The following is a 26,755-nucleotide window of genomic DNA, read 5'->3' on the forward strand; positions in this document are numbered from 1 at the left end:
AAATGGAGTTTTAATTCCATTCTATTGACAACAAGAAAACAGCATGTATTTTCAATTACAAGAATTTACTTTATATTTATTTTTGATGGCCCCAGTCTTGCGACAGGGCACTACTAAAAAATTATTTTAGACTCATTAGAGTGTTCCTCTCCACGGAAATCTTTAGTAAAAGGCGAAAGATTTATTCGACAATTGAAGAGAAACCAGAGTGCTTGACGACAATTTTTACCAGCTACTCCATGTGGCGACTGCTTTAACATGTTGGGAATTATACGAACACCGGCACGGTCGCCTCGCGCTGAAAACTATTGCTCTCTTTTGGGCTGAAACAGAACCACCCTTGATAAGGGATTTGTGGGCGCGCTGTTTGAAATGCGCCCTGTGGTGATATGAATTTTCCGATGGTTGTGCGCATGCGCCCAATTTTCTTCGTTTATTGTATGCATCCCAAACTTCTATATATATATGTAAATCTTATATTCCAATTTTAATGATCACAATAATCAAACACACAAGATTTAAAAATTTTATTATTTTTTTTATTGGTTTTCTGAAAAAGTTTTATACATTTCGTTTTTCGTTTCAATTAAATAATTAGTCTTACGTTGATGTACATACACAATAATTTAAAAAATAAAGTACGCAGTAATCTTGACAAACGGAAAGAGAGATAAAAGTACAAAAGTGTACAAAATCAAGAAAAATATTGTAAAATTAAAACTAAACTGAAGTGCATGAACCATTTGATCAGATCTTATAAAAATCGAGTTGTAAACAAGTACAAAATTATTATAAATCACACTAAGCTGGTAAACGAACCATCTACTGATTTGCATATTTTTTTCATTTTTTATAACACTTAGGATAGAATTGCCAAAATTGGAAACTTTTGCTTAGAGGAATTGTGAGTGGACTCTGTAAAATTGGATCCTTTAGATTTCTTTCTCTCATCGTCGTTATTTCGTTGCAACAAAAAATGATATCCATATGCAGTTGTTACGAGTCTTGAAATCAAATTGTACTTAAATGTATTTAAAAGTTCCTTGCTTTTCCCTTTCATGAGATTTGGTATCTGTTGGTGGTGCGGAGTAGTTGAAGCCTTTTAGTAACCCCGATCTCTCGAACGATATTTGACTCGATCTCGATAGGCTTTCCATCTTCGGTTGGGAGATATGCGGCCGCGCAGGCGCAACGCGACTTCTGGAGTGGATTGGAATATAGCGGGGAGGAGTTTTACAACTAGAGACAGACTTTCATTAGCAAAATATTGTACTCGGATGTTCAGCGCGTGCGTGGCAATACACATATATGCACTTGGATCGTTGATCGGCATGTGAGAGCGTTTCTTAATATGGACCAACACAAATGGTTCGAATGTAGATATTGCGTGTCGCAGACTCTTTCAAAATGGATGTATGTACATATCACGCTATTGGCCTAGACAATTTCTTTTCGATTTTAGTTGCGGTTTCGGTTTTGGTTTCAGTTTTTTTTTTTTTTTTTAGAGTTCAGTTTCAGTTTTCATTAAGATTTGAGTATCTCGTTGAGCTACTTTCTAGAGTCGCGCTGTGCGTCGCTTTGCATGTTCCATGAACCAACATTTACATTTTCTTTACAAATACATAGTTTCTCATCTCATTTCGTTTTTGGTTTTTGTAAACATTTTAAATTGCATTTAGAAAATTTGTGTTTTTTCCATTTTAAAATATTTCGCTATAAAAAATACAGTTTGAAAAATAAAAAACGTTCTCGGCTGTCGTTCTAGCTCGTCTGCGCCTTTCGCTTTCGCTTTCTGTTCCTATCCAATTCTTTTCGATTTCGTAACTTCTTTTCCATATATTTTTTGTTTACTGTAGGGGAGAAGAGGCAGGCGATCATTGTCAGACATGCTTTATAAACATTTGATGTGGTTCCTTGTTCACTTTCTTAGTTTCTCTACGTTTCTCATAATCCTTATCCATCTACTCTGCATTGAATTTATCTTTTTTTGTTGTTGCTCAACGATTTGCTGCACTGTTGCAATTGTTTGTCATTACAGTTATTTATTGTTGCAAAATTTTACAATTTTTTTCTTTCGATTTTTAATACATATTTATAAATACTTTCATCCTCTCTTAGCTCTGTAAAAATAGATCCATGTTTTTTTCGGCTCTTTTCCGTTATTTCTTTTTCCTTTTTTTATGTATTTTTTGCATTTTTTAACAAATTTTTCAAATTTTTTTAGCTTTTAGTTTGTTTTACTTCTTTTTTTTTAATGTTTGCGTTTTTTTGTGTTTTTGCTTTTTCTTTTGGAGAGATTTCGTTTTCAAAAAGTTGTTGGTTTATTTTTTGTGGTTGTGGTTGTTTCCTTTTGTATTGTTTTAAATGCCTAAAATTTAGTTAAAAGCTAACATAACATTGGATATCGGTTTTCATTTTTTTTTTTTGTTTTACGTTTCTTTTTCGGTTTGGCTTAACAATAAACACCTTCGTATTTTACTTGTTTATGGTTCTCAAAATGTCTTAGTCGTAATGAATGTTTCACTTAGTAGCTAATCCGTTAAATCGTAGTCGTTTTGTGGTCGTGCGGAGGGTGGCTAAGTGAGCTGCGCGTGTTTTTCTGTTTGTTTGCTGTTTGTTTTTTCTCGAGTTGCTCAGTTGGCCGCGCTTGACATCAGTTCGGAGAAGGCGTTCTCCAGACAATTCTTGAGTTCAGCATAGGAGACGATGAGTACCGATTGCTCGTCGCGGGACATCAGTTGCACCTGCAAAATGGGGGTCAAGTTAGCTTTATGAGATCTCTGAACCCGCTGGCCGACCTTTTCCGACTTTACTTACGCGCTCTATGGAGCCAGCATCCAGCTTGTTGAGGCATTGTACAATGTGTGCGTGATCTAGCCAGGGCCGGCCATCCTCAGTGACGGAATGGAACAAATAATCACGGAATAATTTCAACATGTATCTATCACCAGTCTCGGACCAAGTGCAGTCCAGATTAAAGCTGTAGAAAGTGGATATTTGATGTAAAGATTGTGGTTTAAATATAAGCGAATTTGTATGTGAACTTACTCGGGTCGCTCGTTGATGCTGTTAAGTTTAACCAATATGCGATATAGCCGCCCGTTCTCCATCTCCTTAGCCAACTCGTCCTCCTGCATATCAATTTTGCTCTGCAGGGCATCCAGTTGCGTATAGAAACGGGCACCGATCATCGGCATTAGGTCGGTCACCGAGCGACGGTTATTGGTGGTGAAGAGGTAACTGAAAATCACACGTGTTAATTCTATAGTTTAGTGGCTATAGTTATACAATAGACTACATACACAATGAAGTTTCGCAGATCGGTGGAGTAGTTTCGCGTGACCATATCGATGCTCGACTGGACGTTGTCGCGTTGCACGGATTGAAGGCAGCGGCAGGCCAAAGCTAATACTAAGCGACCCAGAGCGGTCAGATCATCCTAAAGACACGTGTACAAGTTTAATTAGTTTCTGTTTTAGTTTATGCAGGAAAATAAAAGACCATCTTACCTGCTGATGCATATTAACCAGGGCCAAAGGATTGGACGCATTCGGATCGAATTGCGTTATATCCGAGATGCAGCATGAGCTAAACCGTACACGCTTGCCCGTCACTATGATCTTTGTGGGATCTAGAACTCTGAAAAGAATGATCAGTTAGTTTCTGGCTGTCTAGCACACGGAGGTTTACATACTTGCATGCAAGACCGGCATGGTGGATGGCTTTTAAGCCGGCGGTCAGCTGCATGATGATCGACCAGATGGTGGCCTCCGGTAGCAGCGGTCCATTGCTCGTTCGCTGCATGTTACTCTTATGACTGCGATAAGCAATTAATTAATAATTCGTGGAACAACATGATTATGATCAATGAAAAACGCACCTGAAGGGGCGGGCCTCGCCTTGGAATGGATCAGTGTACCCGTTGGTCTCTGGCGCCGGAGTGAAGTATTTGGCCAGTAATGTTTGTGAGCCGGGATGGTAGTCGTACACTAATACTAAAGCTGTAGGTGCCCGATAAGCATTAATGACATGGTAACTAGGTAGGTTTGAATTTACCTAAAATACCCCACTTCATCTTCAGTCTAATTGAAGCCACAATATTATAAAGGAATCAAGTTTAACGCTCTCTATATCAGTGATTGATTAACGATGTGTGATAATTACTCCCTGACCAGTTGAGATTACGCATTTTAAACTGCTGAATTATAAATAGCAGCAGTAATCGCATGCATGACACGTATAGAATAATTTTCTGGCAAACTTGGCAATCCTATGGCATAAAGCAAACTTATTATCTTAATGTACTCTAATTACCCCATTATTATAGAGATGACAACGTCCTCAATTCCCAGGGACAGCAGCATTAAACACACACTTATAGCTAATGGTTCCAAAGACCTTTCCCCACTTACAGTTATCACCAAATGCTTTCGTCGTGAACACCTCACGCAGTTGTACCACATTCGTGTGCTGCAGCTTCTTCCACATCTCCACCAGCGTCATGCACTTGGTTGACTGCAGGCGGAAGCCTTAAAGCACAATTACAATGTTAATTAATGCACAATTGAGGTAGTACTACTATCTACGCACCATGTATCCTTCGCAGGCAGTACTTGTAGCCCGTCGTGTTGTGCGTGGCCCTATAAGTGGTGGCGGGAAACGTGAGCTTGGCGTGCATCGGCTGCGCCGGCGGTTCCAGGGGATATAACGCATGGTAGTTCTCCACCTCCAGCGGCAGGGCGTGCTGCGCAGCCTCCGCTGCGTCCATAATCAGGTTGGAGATCTCGTTGCGGGCAAGGACTTCGGTGCGCATCTCGTCGGGCATAAAGAAGGCCGACTCCAGCAGCGTCTTTGGCTGCAAGGTGACCACGTTGGAGGACGGTCCCGGATACACATGCCCCGTGTACATCATGGACGCCGGAACGCCCGCACTCATCGGTGTTACAGCACTCACGCCATGCAGAGCCGGATGCGTTCCGTCCACCACCATGGAATTGACGACGGGCTGGCTGTTCTGTGCGCTGGCAGTCGGATAAAAGTATATGGTGCCGCCAACGTTCTCCTACAGAATTAAGAATTTACTTGATAAATAGGGAGTAGTTAAGGCTTGCAGTTTATTTTAACGCACCTGGTGAACACTGGTGGGCAGCGCTGATGGTATTGGCGATGCTCCGTGTGGCGTCATTCCGTGCGGTGGCGACTTCTCACCCGGTCCTGCGCCCGATATCATGGCTGCCGTGGGTGATTCCTGGCGCATCATGGCGCCCCTGCCCTTGAGGGGCGTTTGAGACATGCTGCTGACGAACGGAGCTGCGGCGGGATTTGGTGGTGCGCCACTAATGGCAATGGGGGCGGAGGCGGCGGACACAGCTCCTCCGCCCACCGACGGCGGATGCTGTTGCTGTTTCTGTGGATGCTGTGGCTGCTGTTGTGCGATGGTAACAGTGGCGATGGATGCGGTCTTTTGCAGGGCGAGCATGGAGGCGCCGCCGTTGGCCGTTTTGCTGATGGTCACCGAGGCGGAGGACGCCGATGACGCGGAGGAGGGAACTGCTGCTGCTGCTGCTGCGGCGGCGGCTGTTAACCCATTGACGCCGTTGAGCCCATTACTCAATTGCATGGGCGCGTTATGATATGGTGCGTAGAAGTTGGGTGTCGAGCTAATGCGCGTTGGAATGAACTCGGGCGACTGCGGCGTGACCTATGGGAAATCCATTAAAAGACAGTTATTAACCATGATTCCCAAACGATTGTTTCGATTTTCTTATTCGGCAAGAGTCAATTTAAGGGGCTTAACCCTTTGCTCAAGTGCAGAGCTTCATGGAATTCAATATGCTCTCTTGCCGAATCGAAAATGAAAACACTCCTGTAAAGAACACACAGTAGGACAATAATGTACACTTTGATGGATAGGATCGTAACTAAACTAACTACTACGCTAAGGGGCTAGTATAAACCGCTACGGAAACATTCACTAGTCTAACACGTTTCGTGGATGTCACAGAGAACGATTGGGGAGAGTTGGGAAGGGGAACCAGATATATACGGCTTTACCTGGGACTTTTTATTTAGGGGCGAATCCAAATTAAGTAGTGAGAACCCGTTATTCAGCCCATAACCGCTCGGTGTGGCGACATTCTGTCGATTCTGGGATGAGACACAAAAAATCGGAGTACACGGATAGATTGAGATTCGAAGAGATACAAAGAAAAAAGTGAGAAATTCAGTTGTAGTGAAAGTTCAAAATTAAAGATAGCAGAGATAGCATAATTATTGGACCTTACAAATTACAGTTATGAGTGGTATGCTGCAATCGAATCAGTGGGTCTTTTGTTTGAGTGCCGTTTGCCAAAATACCACTGATTCGACCAGTGTTTGTATTGTCTATGCATTCATTATCTTATCTGAATAACACAATTTCGTATATCAGACAGTACGTTTTGAGTAACTAATGCTTCGAATTGTGTAAATTGAATTTTTTAAAGTTTGTCATGGTTGCACGACATTCGCATTGAATTGCTCTATTAGATTTGCTGATCTTCGCATTGTAAAAATGAATTGAGCGGCAAATATAGCACTTAATGCCATTAAATACCGTATACTTTTCCATTAGCACGATTCCATGGCAATTATGCGGCTGGCACATTAATATTTTATAGTTAATAATTGCCGAGCTGTTCAAGATTCGCAAAACACACCCCACAAAGAATACGAAATCCATGCAAAAACTCAAATTGATATTTAACTTGCATATACGACTTATATGGCACTTTGTGTGTCAGTGGACCCGAAAATAAAATTGAAAAAAAGCCGAAAAAGTCGGTCAAGTGTATATTATGTGCGACAGAGCGTTGAAACTGAAATGGTTCGAGTAAATTGAGTGAAAACAAATAAAGCATAATTAAAAATACTCGAGCAAACGTGGCCAGCTGTTAACTTGGGGGCCAACAGCTGCTTTCAATGGGTGGTTGTTCGGTGGGCGGTGGTGTTATCATAATCTTCCTCTTAACTCTTATCGCCCTGTTTTCAATCGGTTTATTTTTGTTTTGGGGGAATGTGATAAGAGCTAATTGGGTGGGAGGGGAAGTTAGCTTACCATATAAGTGGCGAGTTTACTCTCTGACGGTATACCATTCGTTGGCGAGAAGAAAATTGGATCCATAGCAGCCGTATCTACAAATAGAGCAGAAAAATGGGAATTACTATAGAGAGAGTTGCGTTACAGCCGATAATTGATTTGAAATCAATTAAACAAACATCAACATGAATACTTTGTGTGTGCTGTTGGCGCGATAAGGCTGCTCCACCAAACTATTCCCCCTTCTTTATACACCCTTCCCCTACAGTTATTCCCTTTCGAAGCAAACCAAAATTCTTGTTATTTTCCACAGTTATCGATACGACGATAACGCGCGTAGGCCCCAACATTTTTGGAGTATGCGCAATATATACGGTTGTTGTTCGGCTGCTCCCGCTTCCTCTTGCGACTCCAGGTCGCAGTAAATAAAGCCAAGACGCAATTTCTGCGGTAAACAACTGAGCCGCCAAACTTAGAACTTGGCAATTTGCACATTTTAAAGAAAATATAATAATACAACAGCATATATTATAGTAGCATGTAGTATGTAGTCTGTATGTGCGTGTTACGGTCAGGTTGCTCAGGTGTTAATCACTATACCTTCCTCCTATGTAGACAACTCGGAAGCAGCGCCGTCATGACTAATCCACGTATGAGTGCTATGCTGAATTCTTGGTCTGCTTTCAAAGTTCTCTGATTTTGGAACCCCCTCTCCACCGGATCAGATATTCGAGTGCTGAATCAATGCTAAGCAGACTTGTTTCGCTTCGTTTCGTTTCGAGATTCAATTCGAATGCAAGTGAATTTGCCTTCGACAAACCGAAAGTGAAAAATTCAATTTCAAAAGCAAAGCATTTGATTCGGGGTACGGGGCCAATGCCTCTTGCCAATGTATGAAGAGAAAACAAGTGATATTGGCCTTGAAATCGCTATATAGCATATAGACGAATACGTAAAAATATTTATATTTATTTGGAGCAGGTTGTATTCACTATTTGTGCAATTTTAACAGGGAGGCGACGGCGGAAAATACATTTACTGACTTTATTTTATCAAGTACTGCTGGTTTTGCCCCATTAAAGAACTGTTCATATATAATATAATATAATACATATGACACAGGATTATAATACTTTTGATATAGGTTTTGCGGGGATTTAGTCTATTATCAAAAAGCATGGTGCATATACATGGGTTTACCAGTATTGTTAATAAGTATTTAAATTCTAAAACAACACTGAAATCATTTTAGAATGTTAGTTCAAAATAATTGCGCAGCAATCAGTAGGCTGAAGCATATATTTCTTTTTAAAGGGTAGTTAGACTTCGTAGGCCATTTATTGTTTATGAATTGTGAGATTATTGTTGCTGTTGATGATGCTGTGGCCATATAAGCAATAATTTGTAGCCTGATTTTATTTATTTGACTTCGAATTGAAAAACAAACACACGAGCGAAACAAGCACACACGATTTAATTGAATGCCCACATATGTTAATGATAATTATTATGTGTGTCTTAATTTATTTATATTTTGTGCACTGGGCAGGCTAATTAGGGGGCGGAGAAGGAGAAGGTGGGCGATAACCTGTTAGGACTGGGCCACAGTTTGAGAGCCTCCAACCAACCAGGTGTTGCTGGTCGAAACTTACTTGAACATGGCCAGAATCAAAGTTGTTTCTCAGTTTACATAAAACGCTGGCCACTGCTTGTTTGTTGGCATGACGTCGGCACAAAAATAATGTATATGTAGGCACGTCTATACTTTAGGGTTTACGTGAGCAATTTTGGTCTTCAGTTATAAGTTATACATATATGTATATAAGTATTCAGTATATATTCACACATAGAAAACCGATGATTATTGGGCCGTTGCCTTATGCTGCGTTTCGCGGTGAAATGGACAGCTTTAGCTTTGTTTTGCTTCAAAGATCACGAACGCGTTCATGAAAACGCCACACTCAGATACATACATACATACATGTGTATATATTTCGAATTCGTATATAGATAGATAGTCAGATAGTCACACGTTTGGGGAGCAGGCAAAACAATAACAAAAAACCGCGCTGTTACGTCACGTTAAGTGAATATGTAGATGTGGCAGAGCGGTACGGATGGTCTACCATTTACCGCCCAGCTCAACTCACTTTGTTGCTATTATTCAAAGAGCAGAGGCGCGTAATTGTTTTTTGTGTAAGTGTAATGAATATGCAAGCGGTGAAAATAACACATCGGATCGGTTCAAATCGGGTAACCAGACCAACCAAGACCATCGATCGCGCCACGAACCGAGCGGCAGTGCAGCGTTCTCTAAACTGAAACCCCCAACCGCTGTTTTGCTTTGGAGAAACGCGGCAGCCAGCGATTGCGCACAGTGGTCGCAGGGGTACCAAATGTGCTTTGTTAAGATGATTTTTTCGCCACATTCCAAAATATATGTTTGAATTTCGGTGCTCCAACTCACTCTATTTAAATTTAATATTATTTAATCCAATTTCAAACGGAATATATCCCATTTATGTATGCAGTTATAAAGTTACAGTTTCATCCCACTGTGCATTGGCTGGCAGAAGAGAGTGAGAGCCAAGACAACAGAGAGCGGGAGCTCTCACTGTGTGACGATGACAGACGAGCGGCGAAGACAAAGTGGGCGTGTGGTGTGGGGCCGCTCGCTCGCCCGTCCGTCCGATTAACTGTAAATATGTGGTCATAGCTGCAGATGGTGCTGTTGTTGCTTGCATATTGCTGCAAATACAGTCAAGCAGCGCTATCTTCAATTTGCACTGGGTAAAGATGGCAGAACTTAAAGAAAAATCTCCAAAACTCTTACCAAACACACATCACATTAAAGTATTTAATATTCAGCATGTGCTTCCACACGAGAACTAACCATAATGTTACCCAATGGTTTAATTCTTCTAATAATTCCCTCCATCGAACTTATAGTTAAATATTCCCATGATTGTAGTTTGGGCTACCCAAACACCACTGTACTGGGAAAGTTCAAGCTCTGCAGGCACACGCGCAGCAGTAAGAACAATGAAAATCCATTGGCGTTGTTTGTTTGTTTGTTTGTTTGCTTATTTATTGCTCTTACAGCACAAAAGTGCTTACAGTTTGAGAGGCCCCCAGTCTCGGTTGCAATGACCCCTACACACCTCGATCGCGGGGCATCGCGTTCTGATTACTCGCTGCCAGATATTGGGATCATTTCGTATATGATATTGAACAGATGAATATTTAATAAGCGACTCACTTGCATCATCTTGATATATTAAAGTCAGGGATATATTCTAAAGTAAAAACCAAAGCATGATGATTTCTTTCGGTGCAATCACCATCGCCAAAACTAGTATTTTGCGGTTTCTAATTATGAGCGTGGGGCGTGCTAGGGGCTGTAAGCGATCATCTTATAAGTTCCCATCCAATGGGGCGCATTGGGGGTGAAGGGGCGGAACGGGGAGAAGAACGGGGTTCACGCACACACGTGGCCATCGCTTTATGGCTAGCAAAACTGTCGGTGTAATAATAATTCACTCGCACACATTTGTAAGTACATTATAAATGAAATATTTATAGCCAAGGCTTTGCCTTCATTATCAGCCCAACCGCAGTCAAACGGTTGGCACAATCGGATCAGTATTATATATATGAACATACATACATAAGTATATAGAGAGCATTACCTGCAAGGTGTACATAATGGTAGTGAGATCAAAGGAAACTGATAGAAACCCAGAACCAAGAGAACTCTAGTTAGAACTACAAAACCTGTAAAGTGTCATTTGAGGTTAAATGATAAGGAGACACTTTACCTGAAAAGTCAAAAGATAAGAGACCCATAAGTCAAGCACATTTTCTGTAATTGAAATAATAATAGCCTAGTGTTGATAGCCTAGTTTTGAAAGATAAATAAAAGGTATGGACTAAAGTTCTTTACATTGGCTAATTCATTACACAAACTATACATTAGATTAAATAACTAATTAAGGCAAACCAGTGCGCGTGTAAGCAATGATAACATAATTGGAAACCAGTATTAGTGAATTAAAGCTTACTGACAAACAAATTGCTTTTAAAATTAAAGCTAATTGCTCATAATAATAAAGCAACTTGAAACATTACAGACATGTGACAAAACGGGTAAAAAGTGCTAAAAACGCTTGAACTTTGAGCTTTGCTTTGCTTTTAAGACAGTATTTCCATGTTGATCCAGCTGAATATTTTAAGTGTCTATGTAGCACTCGAAGTTTGTAAAGGCTAAATGTGTTTTACTACAAATACTTAGTTATGATTTAATGTGCTCATAGATTCCTTCACTTCTATACTTAGATAGAGATCGGAGTAATTTGTTATCATGCTCTCATAGTTAGGAATTACAAAGTAGCTTAATATTTTCCCACCAATCTCCTTTGCTGCGGTTTAGGAATAAATTAGTTCTGTTGGTGGGAACCCATGATCGAGATGCCTTTTCTGCGCGACTTTTGTTCTAGTGGCCGCTTCTCCAAACTTGGCCAACAGCACCGTGGACCGCTTGACAATCGTCTTTACAGCCGATCTCAATCTCCAGCCTAATATCAAGCAGAGCTAACCTCAGCGAGCTACCAACTGAGCCAAGCTGAGCTCTGTTTTTTTTGTTGGCCAACAGACAAGTTTGGTTGGTTTACTGCCAGCGGCAAAAGGCAGAGACACGGCAACAGCAACAGCAACAGAAACAGCAACAGTTTGACCCAATTTTTCGCTGAGCAACAACAGCTGCTTTCAATCATCGACGCTTGAGCCAAACAGCTGTTTGCAATCGCTTCGGGCGGGGGATAAGGTCAAGTCGGGGGGTTTTTTAGACGCTAGTTAATATCTAGCTGGAAATACATTCATATATCACACAACTTTAAGCCCAACTTGACGAGCAATGGCAACAACAGGCACTACGCAAACGAAAACGTACGAAATGTAAATTGTGTGTAAATATGTACACACGAAATTAAGCCTACTCGCTTTTTATTTATTCGCCATTCGTATTCATTTTCGTATGCATGCGATTTCGACAGCGCGAAGTTTTAAATTTTCGAAATGCGGCCATCGAGTTGACAAAGAAAAAGTCTGGGGGCTGACAAGGGGGGTGGCAAAGGGGCCGGGGAGTCTGGAGTGGGTGGGGGTGACAACAGTAGCGGAAGTTGTAAATGTGAAGCGGGCCGCAAAATGATATGCAGACTGGCAGAGCGATACAGTCAAACTTCGGTAAATCGAACAGGTATCATGCGAATTATTAGAAAAAAGAATGATATTTGAAGTATTAATATAATACGACTAAATGGCACGTTTGACGAAAATAGCCATGTGGAATGTTCAAGACTTTGTTATTCATAAATTTTAATCTCAGCATGCTGTTATCACAAAATAAGTTTGAATTCTAAATAAATTCTAAAGAATATTATTCACAGAAATATGCCGAGGTCGGATATAAGGAAGAACGACTGTAGAAATGGAGCACATTGTGAAAGTTCTCCGCGACTCCCTCTATCCTCCCTACCTCCCCTCTTCCTTGCCCTTCAGCGGGATTCTTCTTCTCTGTGTGTCTCAGTTTCGGAGTCACCATTTGATTGATGCCCTTGTCTGATTGACAGCAGAAGCAACAACACTTTACCTCGGGGGGTTAACACATGTCACGCATTATATTCCGAAGCACAACTGTTTTTTTTTATCGCTCCACTTTTCCAGCGCGTTAACCGTTAAGACCCACACACAGACGCAAAAGCACAGGCACACGCAGACAGAAGCAGACCTCACACACTCGCATTTGATAATTCCACAGACAGGGGCGTAGGTGTCGAAGGGGGCGGTCGTGGGTTAAACAGGCGTATTCGAAAAAAGCCCGCCGTTTGCTTACGTTCGCGACCGCTGCCAAAGAGTGACTAACAAAAAAACACAGAAAAAGCAAGCGGCGCAAAGGAAAAGACAGCGCGAGAGAGAGAAACGGGGATTTGAAGAGAGACGCGAGAAATCGAAATAAAAAACAAACACCTCTCAGCACAAAAACACGAAGCGAAGTGCAAAAGCAAACAGCCAAGCGCAACAATGCGAGAACAACAAAAACAAACACTTTTATACAATAAAAAACCAGAAGAAATAACAAAACGAAATCCCCCAACAAAGCGAACAGCGAAGAAAACAAAACAAAATGCAAAAGCTACGAGCGCGTGATAACACAGTTTGAGAGTCACTGAACCGAACCGATAATTTCGAATATTTTAAGAATGGGGCGAGAACTGATAATGGAAATTGGTGAAGCACCCTGGACAGATAACAAATTATTTATAGTTAGGAATAATTAATGTTGATAATTATCAGTTGGAGTCTATCACTTGAAAAGTGCACAAAGTCTAATTGATCGGGTTCACCAATTCTTATTCGCCTCCTTTTATTATCATACTTGTATGCATATCCCTTTAAACAAAATAATAGGATTTTATTGTTTCGAGTACCTTTCCCCATTAACTCTCGTCAAGGATCGTAAAACACCAGAGTGCAAGAACAATTTACGCAGAATCCGGTCCTTTTAATAACTCTACATTTGCATGAAAACGCACCGGATATCCGCGTTGCCCGCCAGCACGAAACTGGAGATAATGGCACCGACCAGAGGCAATAAAACCGGCGGACACTCGCTCCTCCACTCCGAGATTGCCATATTGTGCGGCCTGGCACGTGTTTGGGCCACGCACTTGGCCAAATTGCTTTATGGCCACTAGGACAGCGGGCGCACAGGCCCAGCGGCGTATTTACGAGATATTTGGGGGATATATCCCATTATAATGGGCGGCAAATGCGAAGTGGGCAATGAGAAATGGGCGGAACACCCCGGGCGTATGAGTAATGCGTGTGTGCACAGCATTTTGGCCCAAGGGCGCAATGTGATTTTTGTGCAAGCCGAGAAGCGAATGCGAAATTAAATAGCCAAGAAGACACAGGAAGGCGCGAATAGACAAAAATGGGGAAAAGGCGTAGAAAGACGTGGGAAACACCATGCTGGTGTCATTATTAGCCGTTTGTGCCAAAATGAAAGGAGGAAGGCGAAGATATGTATTTGCAAAAGTCGGGTGCGTGCCAACAAAAGAATGTGTTGCATACTTTCCAGCGCGACGCCTTGGAATTTCGCAAAAAATAAACGCGAAAAACTAGTGTCAAAGCTGCTGCTCAAACAAAAGTGGCAAGTGTGGCACATTAGCGACGTCAACTTGTCTGCAATGTCGCTCGCAGCGCGATAATTAAATTATGGGTCACAAAACAAAAGAGATGGAAGGCGATTTCCCCGCTTAAAACGCGATAATTCTTAATTAAATGTGTACTAAATGGCAATTTTCACATTTTTGATAAGGATACTAAAATCAGAACAATGTAGGAGTTTTTGTCTGGACTTTTCGTCAGAAAGGTCAGAAAAGTGTCACACTAGTCTGTTCTTTTCCCCACTTCTCACAAACATTCAATGCAAATTAAATTTTAGCTAGGAATCAATGAATTTCCCATCGTGACTTGATAGCGTTCTTAAAAACAATGACACGATAAATGAGTCATGTCGAAAGAAAAAGCTGACTAACTAAAAATAAACCCGATGGGTTAATAATAAAAGATGGCAAGCCCCATTCTGTGGAGCCCCTCCATAATTGATACAACTAAATTTAGCGGCGTAAACAAAGACTGTGAGAAAAACACCGAAGGAACGAAATGGAACGCTGATGGAAAACTTATTTGCAGGCAATTTCCGCGAAATGTTGTAAACAAATAAGGGAAGAGCGGGCTTCCTGTCGCGGCAGACAGCCAACTCAAGAGTAATCAATCGATAGTTATGTTTTGTTTTCAGCCTCTATAGTCTCTTTAGTTTGCCAGGCTCCTGCACATTTTTCCCTATATTTTCGATACACAGTTTTCATGTTGCGAGCACTTGTCGCACAATAAAAAGCGAAAGAACAAAAGCAAAAACCTTTTACGAATCGTTAGGCAGTAAAAAAGTTGATAGAAATAAAATGAAGCCCGGCTCTCTGTTAATTTTTTTTGTGCAGATGAATCGACGGACTTTAGTTTAGTGCTTTTAGTTGGTGCGTCAATAAAGTTGAGCGAAAATATTTGCACAGCGTTCAGCCGACGAACGAATGAGGCGCTTTCCTTTTGTTGTTTCGCTGTTTTATGGGCTATAAACAAAGGCCCAAATTGAATGTTTGGCGATTGAAAACCAGAGAGCTGGAAGAGCTGAAGGAGCTGGAAGACCTGCAAGAACTGGCCAACAGCTGCTCTGGAGACCCCATTAAAGATGGCCATATACACAGAACCAGTTGCTCGCCAGTTTTTCACGTCGCGACGAAACGTTCTAACGACACGAAAAGGCACAGAATATTGGCTGAAATGATGGTCACAAATCATGAAGTAATACGACTCATAATACCCATAACTGCGAGGTATTATGTGCAAAAAAAATGATTTTGGGTGCTTAAACGCGAAATGAGGACGTCTTCGAGAATGCACAATAATTTTGTTTTTACGTCACATTTCCGCATTTAAACTGTGCAGAAGAAGGGCAAATACTGTCCCCAACGCCATGATTCTGATATCATATTTAAAGGTAACTTAATATGTTTCCCATATGCCGTGTGGAGTTTTCCGGTTTCTAGCAAGGTGTATTCATCCGCTTTTGGCCAAAAATTAATACACATAAACAGAGAGACTCAAGATCTCCAATTTCGTCGGAACCTCTCTTGTTTACGCTAAATTCGACCCAAAAGAGCGGAGGGACAAGGGCGCGGGGAAGGAGCAAGTTGGTAAACCAGTTTTCCACTGCACTCGACCAGAACGGACACCATCGGAAAAGGAAGAGGAGTGAGTGGCAGGGCCATCAACAGGTAACCCAGTGCACCTACAGACCACGCAGCACCATCCAGAAGTTAGCAGCGCCATCATATTGTAGCATTGTCCATGGTATCACCATCATCGTATCACCAAAGTCAATGTGTTTCCGTCAGCTGCCGTTGGCTCCAGCTCAGAAAGCCAGAAAGGTAAAAAGACATAAAGCCAGAAAGGAGCTGCTATTGTTGATAGCGTTGAAGTTCTGATTCGCTGTTGTTTTGATCGGGCTGAATTTTCGGCTCTGCAAACGGGTTTTCGAGTGCATTCATTCAGCACAGCCAACCCTCTCTGTCCCCTATTGCCAATTTACTTGGGCTGCTTGGCTGTTGTTATACCCTTTCAGGTAGTTCAGGGATTTTCTCTTGGATGGCTTAAAGGCTATCAAGGATAATTGATTATTTATTGTCTTACTGAAAGTATTGCAAATCCTTTATGACTAGATATGTGAATCAAAATCGAATAAAATGAAAAACACCCTGAATGAACTGGAGAATCCTGCACCATCTTCGGTTGACGATCAAATATTTATGGTATAATAGGATAATATGGTAATGTTACATTATACAAAAGTTACCCCAACGAGTATCCCAAGCTTCAGTGGCCGTAGGGAAAGCAGCCATTGTGCTGGTCTCATTGTTTTGGTTTTGGCAAAGGGCAGGGGGCAGGGAGCAGAGGAAGTGGTTTTTCCTGCCGTACCTGTATGAGTTTCCCTGTCTCGGCCTCTGTGTTCCCATCTCTTTCGCAGGACAAAGAAAATGCAGGAGAATGTGAATGCAGAGTGTGTGGAACTTGTTCCTGATCCCCGAGGGGTTGCAAGGAGCAGAAAAGTGGGAATCTGAGCGTTTCCAGGAATAACAAGCAGCCAAGGAAAACGATAATCGATGGTATTGCTGCGAGGAATGCACGTAATTAAAGGGAAGTGGATAGATTGTTCTGGTCCAGATTGATTATGCCCAGATTTTCGCTTCCCAGTCGCCACTCCTTTCCGTCCTTATCTCCCTTTCTACCCACTGTGTACCTCCTTTGTTCCTCGGTCACGTCCATGTAATTGCCAATAATCACAATATGCGCTTCGGTTGGAAAATTCAATTTACATGCCGCCAGTGGAGCGAAAAAAAAACCAGAGAGAGGCGCAGAATTGAATTACAGGATGACCCCGGTGAGAACGCTTATGAAATATGCCAAAGGTGACTTTCAATTAAATGCCACTCGGCCAGAGGCGTGCAAAGGATTTGAATAAGTAAACTTATCCATACTTTAATAAGACTAATCGCAGAGTTGCTATGAAAACATACCATTTATATCATCACAATCTAAATTCACTGGTACGCAATAAACCCAACTTGTATAAGCAACTTGTTTGGTAGGGGGTCTGCCAAAACCCCCTCCATTACGCCCATGCCACCAGCTGTGTTTCTGCTCTTACGTTCCCTGTGTTTGATTGTGTTTGATTTTCTTTGGCTGGCTTTGTTTTTGCTTACCTGCCGGGAAGAAATTGTTCAAGAACGTTGACATTTTTCTCTCTCGCTCCCGCCTTCGCCAATTCCTCTTTCGCTCTCTTTCTTTTTGTGGTCCTTCTCGTTTCGTTACGCTTTGTTTTTGTTTTCGTATTCGTTTTAATATGCACTGACTTAAAAACTTTTTCTTGTTTTTTTTTTCGTTATTTTTTCGATTTTTTTTCAGTTCTTTTAAATTATTTTGTAGAAAATATTAAAACAAAAATTTAAATAATACATACAATCCGCGCTTAACTGCTAAGTTTCACATAACACATTTTCACATCGTACGTTTGGAAAATATTTTTTTCTTTTTCAGTTTTTCACGTAAGTTTTTTGCAGTTGAAATGCATTTTCGGGCAAATGATTAACAATTGAGGCGCGTCGACTGTAAAATGCGAGAAAGAGAAGAACATTGGATTAAAATAAGTAACGGTAAGCGAAAAACAGTTGTTTGTTTTTGCACAACGGGGCGACAAAATGAAATCCCGAAAAGCAACAGTGAGTGGGAGTGAGAGGGCGGTATAGCGCGGATTTCATTAAATTTTCCAAAGTGATTGTGTGTGGGTGTACGGGGACGCTTTTTCCTGCACATATACAGACACAATTGCGCGCATATTTGCTAACATTTCCACACTTTTTTCATTACATTTTGCACTTGGTTACTCATATTTTTAGAGTTTTATATTTAACACAATCCTAAATACATACACACTGAACCTAAGCCAACATATTGTGAACTTAATTGCCTGTTTCATTGTTTCTATTCTTTCGATTGTTATTTGTCGTGCAATTACTTGAATTTGAATAGTTCCTTGAAAGGATTTGTTGTTGCTATATTGTATATTTTTTCATTACCATTCCCCTGCGATTTCGCAAATAAGAAAAACGCAACACACACACACCGCGCGATTGGCGCTGCACGAATGAAGAAAACGCAAAGAAGATCCAACAGCCAAGCCAAATGGAGTCCACAAACGACCCCCGAGTGTTGTATACATGCACGTACGTATGTGCATGTGTGTATGTGAACAGGAGCTCGGATAAAAACAACAACTGCCAGCTGTGTGTGCAACACAGTGGATGTGGATCCCATTCGAGGAGTGTTGGGAAAACATTCGCGCTCAAGGGGTTACATGGACTTCAATGCTTGCCACTCCATTTTGCATAAAGCAATAAAGTATAATATTGTTTATAATTTTAGATAGCATGAAATTGGCAAGAATGTAGAAAAGTTGTCATCTATTTTAAATGATATGTAAATATATAAAATGCGCATTCTTCCTAAGGAATATCCTTTCACAGTTTACATAAATTCTGATTTTAGGGAGTATTAAAATATAATATAATTAAATAATTACAATAACTTTTAGAAATGGCAAAGTCCCTGTGACGCACTGTAACACTTTAAGTGGCCAGGATATTTTGCAGAAGCCCTAGCAATTGGCGTTGTTATACACACATGCATATATACAAAAAATAAATGTATATATGTATATGTAAATATATCTGGGGGAGTTCAACAGGACCCAACAGCTGGCCACAGGTTGCGTTCCACATAGAGAAATGTGGGAGCCTGGGCTCCAAACGCGATCCACACTCCAGCCATATTTGTGGAACGCGACAAACAGCTGGCTAGGAAAAGGGGAAGAGGGCGCAGCGGGGAAGGGAATGAAATGGTAAGGGGAAGAGGAAAAGCAGGAGCAAAGGAAATAAGAACACATATGTATACAAATTGTTTTTAAGTGGGAACAGATGGAAATAATTAACAAAATTCACTCGGCAAGTCAACTTATTTATAATTGTAACTTTTTCTAAGCCATGTTTCGAAATGCTTTTATTTTATTTTTCGAAAACTGTGATTATAATGGCACATTGAATTCAAAGTCAATTTATTAAGTTTAATACGCCGTTTTTCGTTATTTTTTTGTTTTATTTTGTTTTTAACCCACCACCGACACCCAGCTTAAGCCATCTTTATCACCATATTTTTAAGACGCAATTTGTCAAAATGACCGTTATTAACGCAAAACAGATATTAAATACGTATAGTTTTTTGTTCAACAAGCCAACATTTTGCTTTTGTTATTTTTCGAATTGCTGCCGCTGTTGCACACACACACACAAACACAAAAAATGCCAAACACACACACACAGAGAGGTGATACAAAAATGTCTGCTAAGAAAACAGCGATTTTTCGCTGGGAAATGCACGACTTGCGTATTTTCACCGCCCAGTCACAGTTCAGCTAGCGGGAGGGGATTTTATAAAGAACCTACCGGTTGTATTTTGTAAAGTTCTTGCACAATTTAATGACAAAATCAAATTATCTTATTTCTTACATGTTTTTCGTTTGCCGCAAGCAGTGTGACCGCATCTCGCGAGTGACGAATTCTGTACAGCCGGCGACCAGGGCAGCACACTAAACACGGATTACTTCTTTAAATTTAGATAATCTATGTTTCATTGTGATGTTACCCACCCGAATTTCAGGCGGGTGCGGAATTCCCCACGCCAGTAATTACGAAAAAATCGGTCATTAATCATGGTGTTATATGTTATATAGATGAAACAGAATATAAATCCTCACAAAGATCTGCAAAATACTGAATTTAGCATAATCGAATCGTGCAAAAAAATTTAAGCATTGACTTTGTTTTGCAATCTGCGCGGGATTCTAAATTTGAAATGATTTGATGCAATTCCAAGCAAAACCATTGATTGTGTGATCATTGTGATGAAACTGTGTCGCTGGTCTTGGTACTAGGAAAGGGATACCGTAACTCTAGGTGTAAAATAATGATTATTATTTTATGAACATGTATAATGGATTTTTTGTATGGCACGGTGTCTCTGCTAACGATCAGGTAGGGCTGAAAGAAAACAGAAAATCGAAAAACATCGATAGGCATTTCACTAACATCGATACGTCTTGTTGGTATTAAGCTTCACAAAACCTTCGGTCACACCGCATAGTACTTTCTAAAAAGACAACAAATCTTCTGGCGAGCGGACGTGTCAGCGGACAAAAAGCTTGTGAACAGAACTGAGCGAAAGAACAGAGAAGAGAACGAAACGTTACGGACAGCGGGGAAAGGTGGCAATTGAAGGAAAGTGCCATACAGAGTGTGCGAGCGAGAGGGAAAGCAACCTGGGTATTGCCTGTGTGTGTGTAGTGGTCTAGTGTGCGTGTTGTGTGGGAGTTTGTGTACGAAGCGAGTGTCAAGGAAAAACACAACAAAAATTATTCCAAGGAAATTTCCAGTCATGTCGGTGGAATCCTCCAGCTCGGCGGTCCAACAGCCGCCGTTGTCCGTGAACTTACCGCTCCTGGGCGGCAACCAGGTGGTGGCCACTACCAGTTCCGCCTCCTCGGCCTCTTCGTCCTCTTCGTCGTCCTCCTCTTCGGGAGGCGGCGGCAATGTGGTGGGCTTGCCGCTGGACACGCAGAGCAGCGGAGAGCCTCCGGCCAAGAAACAGTTGTTGGACGGGGGTGCCACCAGCAGCAGCGGCAGCAGTTTGCTTTCCAGTGCCGCAGCCGCTTCGGGAATGCATGAAAAATTGGCCCACCGCATCTCCAATGCCTTGTGCTGCGCCGTCTGCCTGGACTTGCCCAAGACAGCCATGTACCAGGTGAGTTTTTGGGGTATTTACAGCGGCTTGAACTATGAGCCCTTGTAAACTAGAAAAAAAAAAAGAAGGAAGTGAGAGCTTAAAAGGCGAAAAAAAGAAAAACAGCAAGTGCGCGTGTGTGTGTGCGCCTCATTCTGTATACAAACAAATCGTGGCAGCTCAGCTGTAAGAGTAAAACACCTCTCTCCCTCTCTCCACCCTAGCAAGACACAGCTGTGCGAGAGCGAGATGTCTAGCTGGGGCACTCTTGCATTATTCGCCTTGAAAACATTGAAAGAGTGCGAGGGGGAGAGAGGGGGGGCGCAACCGCAGCATAAGCAGTCCGACCCTGTCGCACTCTCGGCCAACTAATGCAGTTTTATTGCGTTTTAGAAAACAACCCCCCAAATTGAACCGTTGCATTTCACACTATGAATTATGACCCCCCCATCTCTCTATCCCCCCCTTTCTTCTCACTCTCTTTTGCGCAGTAACACTTACTGCAGATTTTCTGTATTGCGTCATAGAAGTCCGTATTATGTCTTCCCCCATTGGCCTATTTTAAGTGGGAAGAATTCAGCGGAGCAATTCCAGCATTTCATTCTCTTAATTGTGCTTCCTCGTTCGTTTATTCATTTATTCGCTTCTTGGGCCCAGTTCCCGCATTCCTTTTCATTTTATGCTTTTGCAGGCGTCGTCATTGTTGCCGTAACTGACGTTGATTGAATTTAATGCACAAATACAGAAATGTCTCAAATGCTGCAGGGGCGTAGGCCGAAGTGCAACGAAGAGGGGTGAAACTTATAATGATAACCAACTGCTTACTGCCTTGCCTAGCCACAAATATAGTAACAAAACTAAGCCGGGGCCTTCTAACCTACAGCCCCCTCCTGCTGCGCCTATGTGCAAGATCTTTTACGTAAGGCGTATGTGTAGGTTGACATTGCTCTCTTTCTCTAACACACATGTGCCAAGGCAGCCGTAACTGCGTCATTGAAATCGGTTTTGTATTACGGTACAATGAAAAAGAACTGCTGACCCACACAGAACTATCAAATGAACGTTTCATTCTATACACAAATAACGCGACCTAACCACCGTGGATTGATTCATACTAAATGGCCAGAAGGAATTCGCTGAAACCCGTAGAAACTATTAATTAGCTAAAATAATTTCCGATTGTTTTCCTCTTTTTTTTCATTTCCACTCCTCTTTATTGGCATGTTTGTCTGTCTGTCTGCCTCTCCGTATGCATGTATGTATGTGCACCCTGCACACTCACACACACGCACCTTCGGATTTTTGCTCTCTGTTATTGTTTTGCTTTTGCCACTGCGTTGCTGCTGTTGTCTCGCTCTCGCCAATGTCGTGGCCAAATCAGCTGTTCGAGGCCTGGGGAAAATTGAAACGACGTTTTTGCCGATTTTAAATACGTAGCAAAAAAAGGAAAGAAAAGAAATGAGTGTGTGCTACGCATATTTGTTATTGGAAATGCAGTGATGCCTCGGAAATTGCTGATGAATTTGTGGAATCAGCGTGCTGCAGGTTCTAAGACCTGTAATCTGGACATAACTCGTTTTTCCAGTTCGGGTTCCAAGTGCATGTGTGTTTGTGAAGGAAAGGTATACCTGAAAACACACCTGAGTTCTTTTTTCCGTTGCCGTTGATCTTTCGGGCGATTTCCTTTCGTACACACTGTTGACGTTCTCCTTCTGTTTCCACTCTCTATCTACAAAAACACCATCAGCTGGGTTTTGTTGTGTCTGCGTCTTTCTGCTTTCTGTGTTATTGTTATCGGTGGAGAAAACGCTTAAACGAGTTAAATTCCTTTGTCAATCCCGAGGATTTTCCATTAAACAATCGAACTGCCAGCAGCTGCTGCCTGCAGTTAGACTAGGTCATAAATTGTCAGTCAAAGAACATGAATTCATGGGTTCATTCAACTGCCAAGATACAGTAAAACACTTGAACACTCAGATGCTTCACAAGATACACACAGAGCACAGAGAAAAATTGGATTCGATAGTCAAAAGATTCCAAATGACCTAACATAAAACTACATTTGGAATTTTCCAAGCACGAACATGTGATAACATGCCTATCCCATGACATTAATGTTTTGACGGTCAAATTTGTACGTAATACACATATTTTTAAGGGGGAGTCATTTTATGCATTCCGTTTAGGGTTTCATATCTGCAGGGTAGACAAAAGAACAACGATATCAGTGAAACCCGTATATATTTATTGTTGTTTGTTCGAAACTTTCGGGACGATCCTCGAGACGATGAAAATTTTGTTATGTGCACAAGATACACAAGAAAAGCATTGCTTATCTCTCAGAACTCGCGACTCCGTCCACAAAATAGTGCCCAGGGACTATCGCTTGCCTCCTTCGGAGCTGAATATTTCCCAAAATAGATATAGAAATTCCAAAATGAGAGAAACAGGCCCGCATTCCACACAACCGAATTGTAAATAAACGCATGCGGCGACTTTTATGACTGCTTCTTACAGCGGCGGGGTTGAGTTTTCACTTCACTGCGGGGTATTCGACTTTATCTGGCCGTTATCGGTCCACTATTCCCGACCCTTCATCAATTGCTTGACCAACTCATGTCCGAAAATCAATTGAAAACACACACCACTACGTTGTAATTGGCTTTGAACGGAAAAAAGAAAAGTAACCACACCTATATGATTACGCTAAATTTAACCCAGAACTATCAACTATTTATGATTTCGATTTTGCTGCAGCCTTTTTTAGATAAAGTACCTCTCTTAATGATTAATATTAGTTAAGTGAATAATCCCAATTTCGTAACCTTTGTAAGCACACGCAACAAAACATAAAAAAAAAAAAAAGAAACAAGATTGTAACCGTAAATGCTAAGTACATAGAACAGATTTCATAATAGCATTAAAGTTAAACCCTGAAATGTATCTTAAACTAAACAAACAAAAAAGAAACCCCAAAAAATGAAACGTGAAACTGAATTCAATAAATTTGCAAAGGAGAGTGCAAACTTGAGAATGCAAAATAAAACCAAACTACAAAATAGCGTTTTTATTTCAACCAAAAAAATGAAACCACACACAACCCGGAGCCCCCAAAGCTAAACATTTTCAGACCTCACCTCAGATCACCTCCCGCTAAGAACTCCACGCCTCGCCATCTTCCCCACCCCAAAGAGAACTCCAAAATAGATTCATTCATTCGAAGAACCCACCCAGAAACACCACATTACCCACCCCACTCATCCATAAAAACTCAATACAAGCTCTCTGCAACAAGGCCGTATTTTGACTAATAGAAAACTTTTCTTCTTTTTTCTTTAATTGCAGGTTAATTTTCATTCCACTTTTGTTTTAGTTCTCAATCTCTATCCATCTACCACTCAATTGCTTAGTCGTGAATTTACTAAAACTGCCTTTTTCTTTCCCTCTGCTCTTTTCATTTGCAGTGCCAGATGGGCCATCTGATGTGCGCCGCCTGTTTCACGCATCTGCTGGCGGATGGACGGTATGAACCCACTCTAGAAACCAAACTAAAATCCTTGCCAATGTTGCAACTAACTCCAACTAACTAGTCCTGGTTGTTGTCCCTTTTCTAGCTTGCGCGATCAGATTGCCACTTGCCCCAATTGCCGTGTGGAGATTTCCAAGAGCACTGCCTCGCGCAACTTGGCCGTGGAGAAGGCTGCCTCAGAATTGCCCAGCGAGTGCCAGGTGAGCCGTTTTATATTACTTATTGTATCTGATTACTTAATTTGCCTACTTTCGTATATAGTTCTGCAACAAGGAGTTCCCATACAAATCTCTCGAACGCCATGAACAACACGAGTGCCAGGAGCGCCCGACCAAATGCAAATATCATCGCATTGGCTGCCAGTGGCGTGGACCCTTCCACGAGAGTAAGTGCATCGACTAGCCCGCATCAAATTTTATACTAATAATCCAATTAATTCATAGCCAACGAGCACGAGCGCAACTGCTTGCATCCCCAGAAGTCTGGATACGAAGTAATGGCGGCCCTGGAGGCCCACGATGAAAGGATCAAGGAAGAGAAGAAGATGTTCAACACCCTTATTGACTTGCTTAGCTACGAAAAGATCATATTCAATGGTGGGTGTGGCATAAAAATCTCATACTTTCTGGTTGTATGTATTCACATTCTATCTTTTAGATCTGCAAATGAAACCGTACCGCACAGACGAGTACGTGCACAAGCTTTTTTACGAGACGGCCCGCTTCTCGGCCTTCAATCAGCAGTGGGTGGTCAAAGCCCGCATTAATAACAGCCAGCGCGATCCGCATCAGTCCAACGAACGGACCATCACCTATCAGCTGATCCTCAAGACCAAGACCAGCACGCCCATGAGCATACATTTCTTTGCGCTGAAGGGTCCTTTCTCGGACATGAAAGTTTCAACACAAATATACAAACACGAATTCACCGAGACGGTGAGAATAACAAATATTTATAATAAGAGCTGTTGACTAGTCATGTGTTTATACTTTTTCTGCAATTTCAGAGTACCGAAAGCGAGTACTATGTCTTGCCATTGCCAGATGGAATCGGGGGTAGCGGCTCAAGTGAATGCAACCGTATGCTGGCCAACAAAGGCATTAACTTCCGGTGAGTAATCATCGACAGTCTTCTGAAAGCTGAAATATAATAATAATATACTCTTGCAGCCTGCTCATGTTTCTGCTGAACAAGTAAACACATTCGCTGTGCAGCGGATAAAGATTTTCAAATTAGCTTAAGTTTGTTGTTTCAAACTCTTGAATGTGCAAAACCTAGACATAGTTGACTTATATTTTCTATCAATGTATATGTAAAACTTCGAAACGGAAACCACGAGCCTAGCCTAACAGAGAACCGCTTCCCGATAACCCACAACCCGTTCACAGAAACGTCGTAACATATTTCAATCAAGTTCAAGATCACACAGACGTAACGCGGTAGGTTGTAACCTAAGTTTAGTGTAGATTCGCCTACATTTTGTACATGAGATAGCGCCATTTTATGGAGACACTTTTCAATAGCAATGTTAACTTAACTGTTAGTGCTGGTGGCGAAATGGATACGATCGATGGACAAGACGGCAGATGTGTGTTTGACTAGCGTTTAATGATCTCACAGGAAGGAGCCAGCCCACGCTAACCCGATAATACCGATAATAACCATAAAATAGCTGTAGATTAACTTTTTGGACGCAAGGACCGAGAGTCCACGGCTCCGTTTTCACTGTAAGAAGAACAACACCAAGTTGAAATTCGAACTCTAAGCAGGCGCATATAAAGCGCTCTATGATTATAACGTTGCTATAGATTACTACGATCACATAGCCCGTGCCGAAGAAAACATAAATCCCCCCCGCCAAAAAAAAAAAAGTCGAGTCCTCACGTTCAAATCTTGTCTAATCCTCGTTCTGTTGACCATCTTACGATTTAATGCTTACAAACTTACATTCGTACATGTAATATTTATATGCATCGTTAAATGATAACTATACCTAATGCATATATAATAAAGATACTTCTTAATAAACAAAATCGAGCGGGTTTTCTTTTGGGGGCAAGCTATTTAAGCTGGATACATTTACCATACACATGGCTTATATTCTGTGAAAGTTTATTTACAGTTTTTTAAGTTCAGTATCG

At 41.5% G+C, this 26,755-nt stretch overlaps 2 protein-coding genes and 1 non-coding gene across 8 annotated transcripts; 1 reads left to right on the forward strand and 2 right to left on the reverse strand.

Moving 5' to 3' along the window:
• Positions 1 to 89: 89 nt before the first annotated feature.
• On the reverse strand, positions 90 to 212 carry LOC120450675. Its single transcript, XR_005616322.1, has one exon. It is a non-coding gene; the product is annotated as a U5 spliceosomal RNA (small nuclear RNA).
• A 1,262-nt stretch (positions 213 to 1,474) lies between these two features.
• On the reverse strand, positions 1,475 to 19,889 carry LOC120447724 (PAN2-PAN3 deadenylation complex subunit PAN3). 6 transcript variants are annotated; one of them, XM_039629261.1, is made up of 14 exons: positions 19,816 to 19,889; positions 17,458 to 17,860; positions 7,097 to 7,173; positions 6,055 to 6,147; positions 5,129 to 5,701; positions 4,591 to 5,062; positions 4,413 to 4,529; positions 3,881 to 4,001; positions 3,695 to 3,817; positions 3,510 to 3,639; positions 3,303 to 3,439; positions 3,049 to 3,240; positions 2,818 to 2,980; positions 1,475 to 2,744 (listed from the first exon to the last, which is right to left on the reverse strand). In XM_039629261.1, the coding sequence occupies exons 2-14, from the start codon at positions 17,489 to 17,491 to the stop codon at positions 2,634 to 2,636; spliced, it is 2,343 nt and encodes a 780-aa protein (XP_039485195.1). In that variant the 5' UTR covers positions 17,492 to 17,860; positions 19,816 to 19,889; the 3' UTR covers positions 1,475 to 2,633. The 6 variants fall into 6 exon arrangements, with proteins under 6 accessions (XP_039485195.1, XP_039485197.1, XP_039485196.1 ...); XM_039629263.1 differs by lacking the exon at positions 19,816 to 19,889 and adding an exon at positions 19,753 to 19,771; XM_039629262.1 differs by lacking the exon at positions 19,816 to 19,889 and adding an exon at positions 18,331 to 18,393.
• Positions 19,890 to 20,442: 553 nt separating this feature from the next.
• Positions 20,443 to 26,647, forward strand: LOC120447803 (cysteine and histidine-rich protein 1 homolog). The gene is made up of 8 exons (XM_039629374.2): positions 20,443 to 21,106; positions 24,550 to 24,608; positions 24,700 to 24,814; positions 24,876 to 24,999; positions 25,058 to 25,210; positions 25,272 to 25,549; positions 25,621 to 25,724; positions 25,784 to 26,647. Exons 1-8 carry the CDS (start codon positions 20,741 to 20,743, stop codon positions 25,809 to 25,811), a joined length of 1,227 nt encoding a protein of 408 aa, XP_039485308.1. The 5' UTR covers positions 20,443 to 20,740; the 3' UTR covers positions 25,812 to 26,647.
• Positions 26,648 to 26,755: the final 108 nt, after the last annotated feature.

Source organism: Drosophila santomea, chromosome 3L (assembly GCF_016746245.2).
Source record: "Drosophila santomea strain STO CAGO 1482 chromosome 3L, Prin_Dsan_1.1, whole genome shotgun sequence".
Taxonomy (NCBI): Eukaryota; Metazoa; Arthropoda; class Insecta; order Diptera; family Drosophilidae; genus Drosophila; species Drosophila santomea.

Bases quoted from the DNA above. Each gene is read 5' to 3' on its own strand.
- LOC120447724 (XM_039629261.1), bottom strand. From the start codon at position 17,491: ATGTCAACGTTCTTGAACAATTTCTTCCCGGCAG. The intron at 7,174-17,457 runs GTAAGCAAAAAC...CTCTATTTGTAG, and splicing joins GAACAATTTCTTCCCGGCAG to ATACGGCTGCTATGGATCCA. The intron at 3,440-3,509 runs GTAAGATGGTCT...ACGTGTCTTTAG, and splicing joins TGGTTAATATGCATCAGCAG to GATGATCTGACCGCTCTGGG.
- LOC120447803 (XM_039629374.2), top strand. From the start codon at position 20,741: ATGTCGGTGGAATCCTCCAGCTCGGCGGTCCAACAGCCGCCGTTGTCC. The intron at 21,107-24,549 runs GTGAGTTTTTGG...TTTCATTTGCAG, and splicing joins CCAAGACAGCCATGTACCAG to TGCCAGATGGGCCATCTGAT. The intron at 24,609-24,699 runs GTATGAACCCAC...TCCCTTTTCTAG, and splicing joins CATCTGCTGGCGGATGGACG to CTTGCGCGATCAGATTGCCA.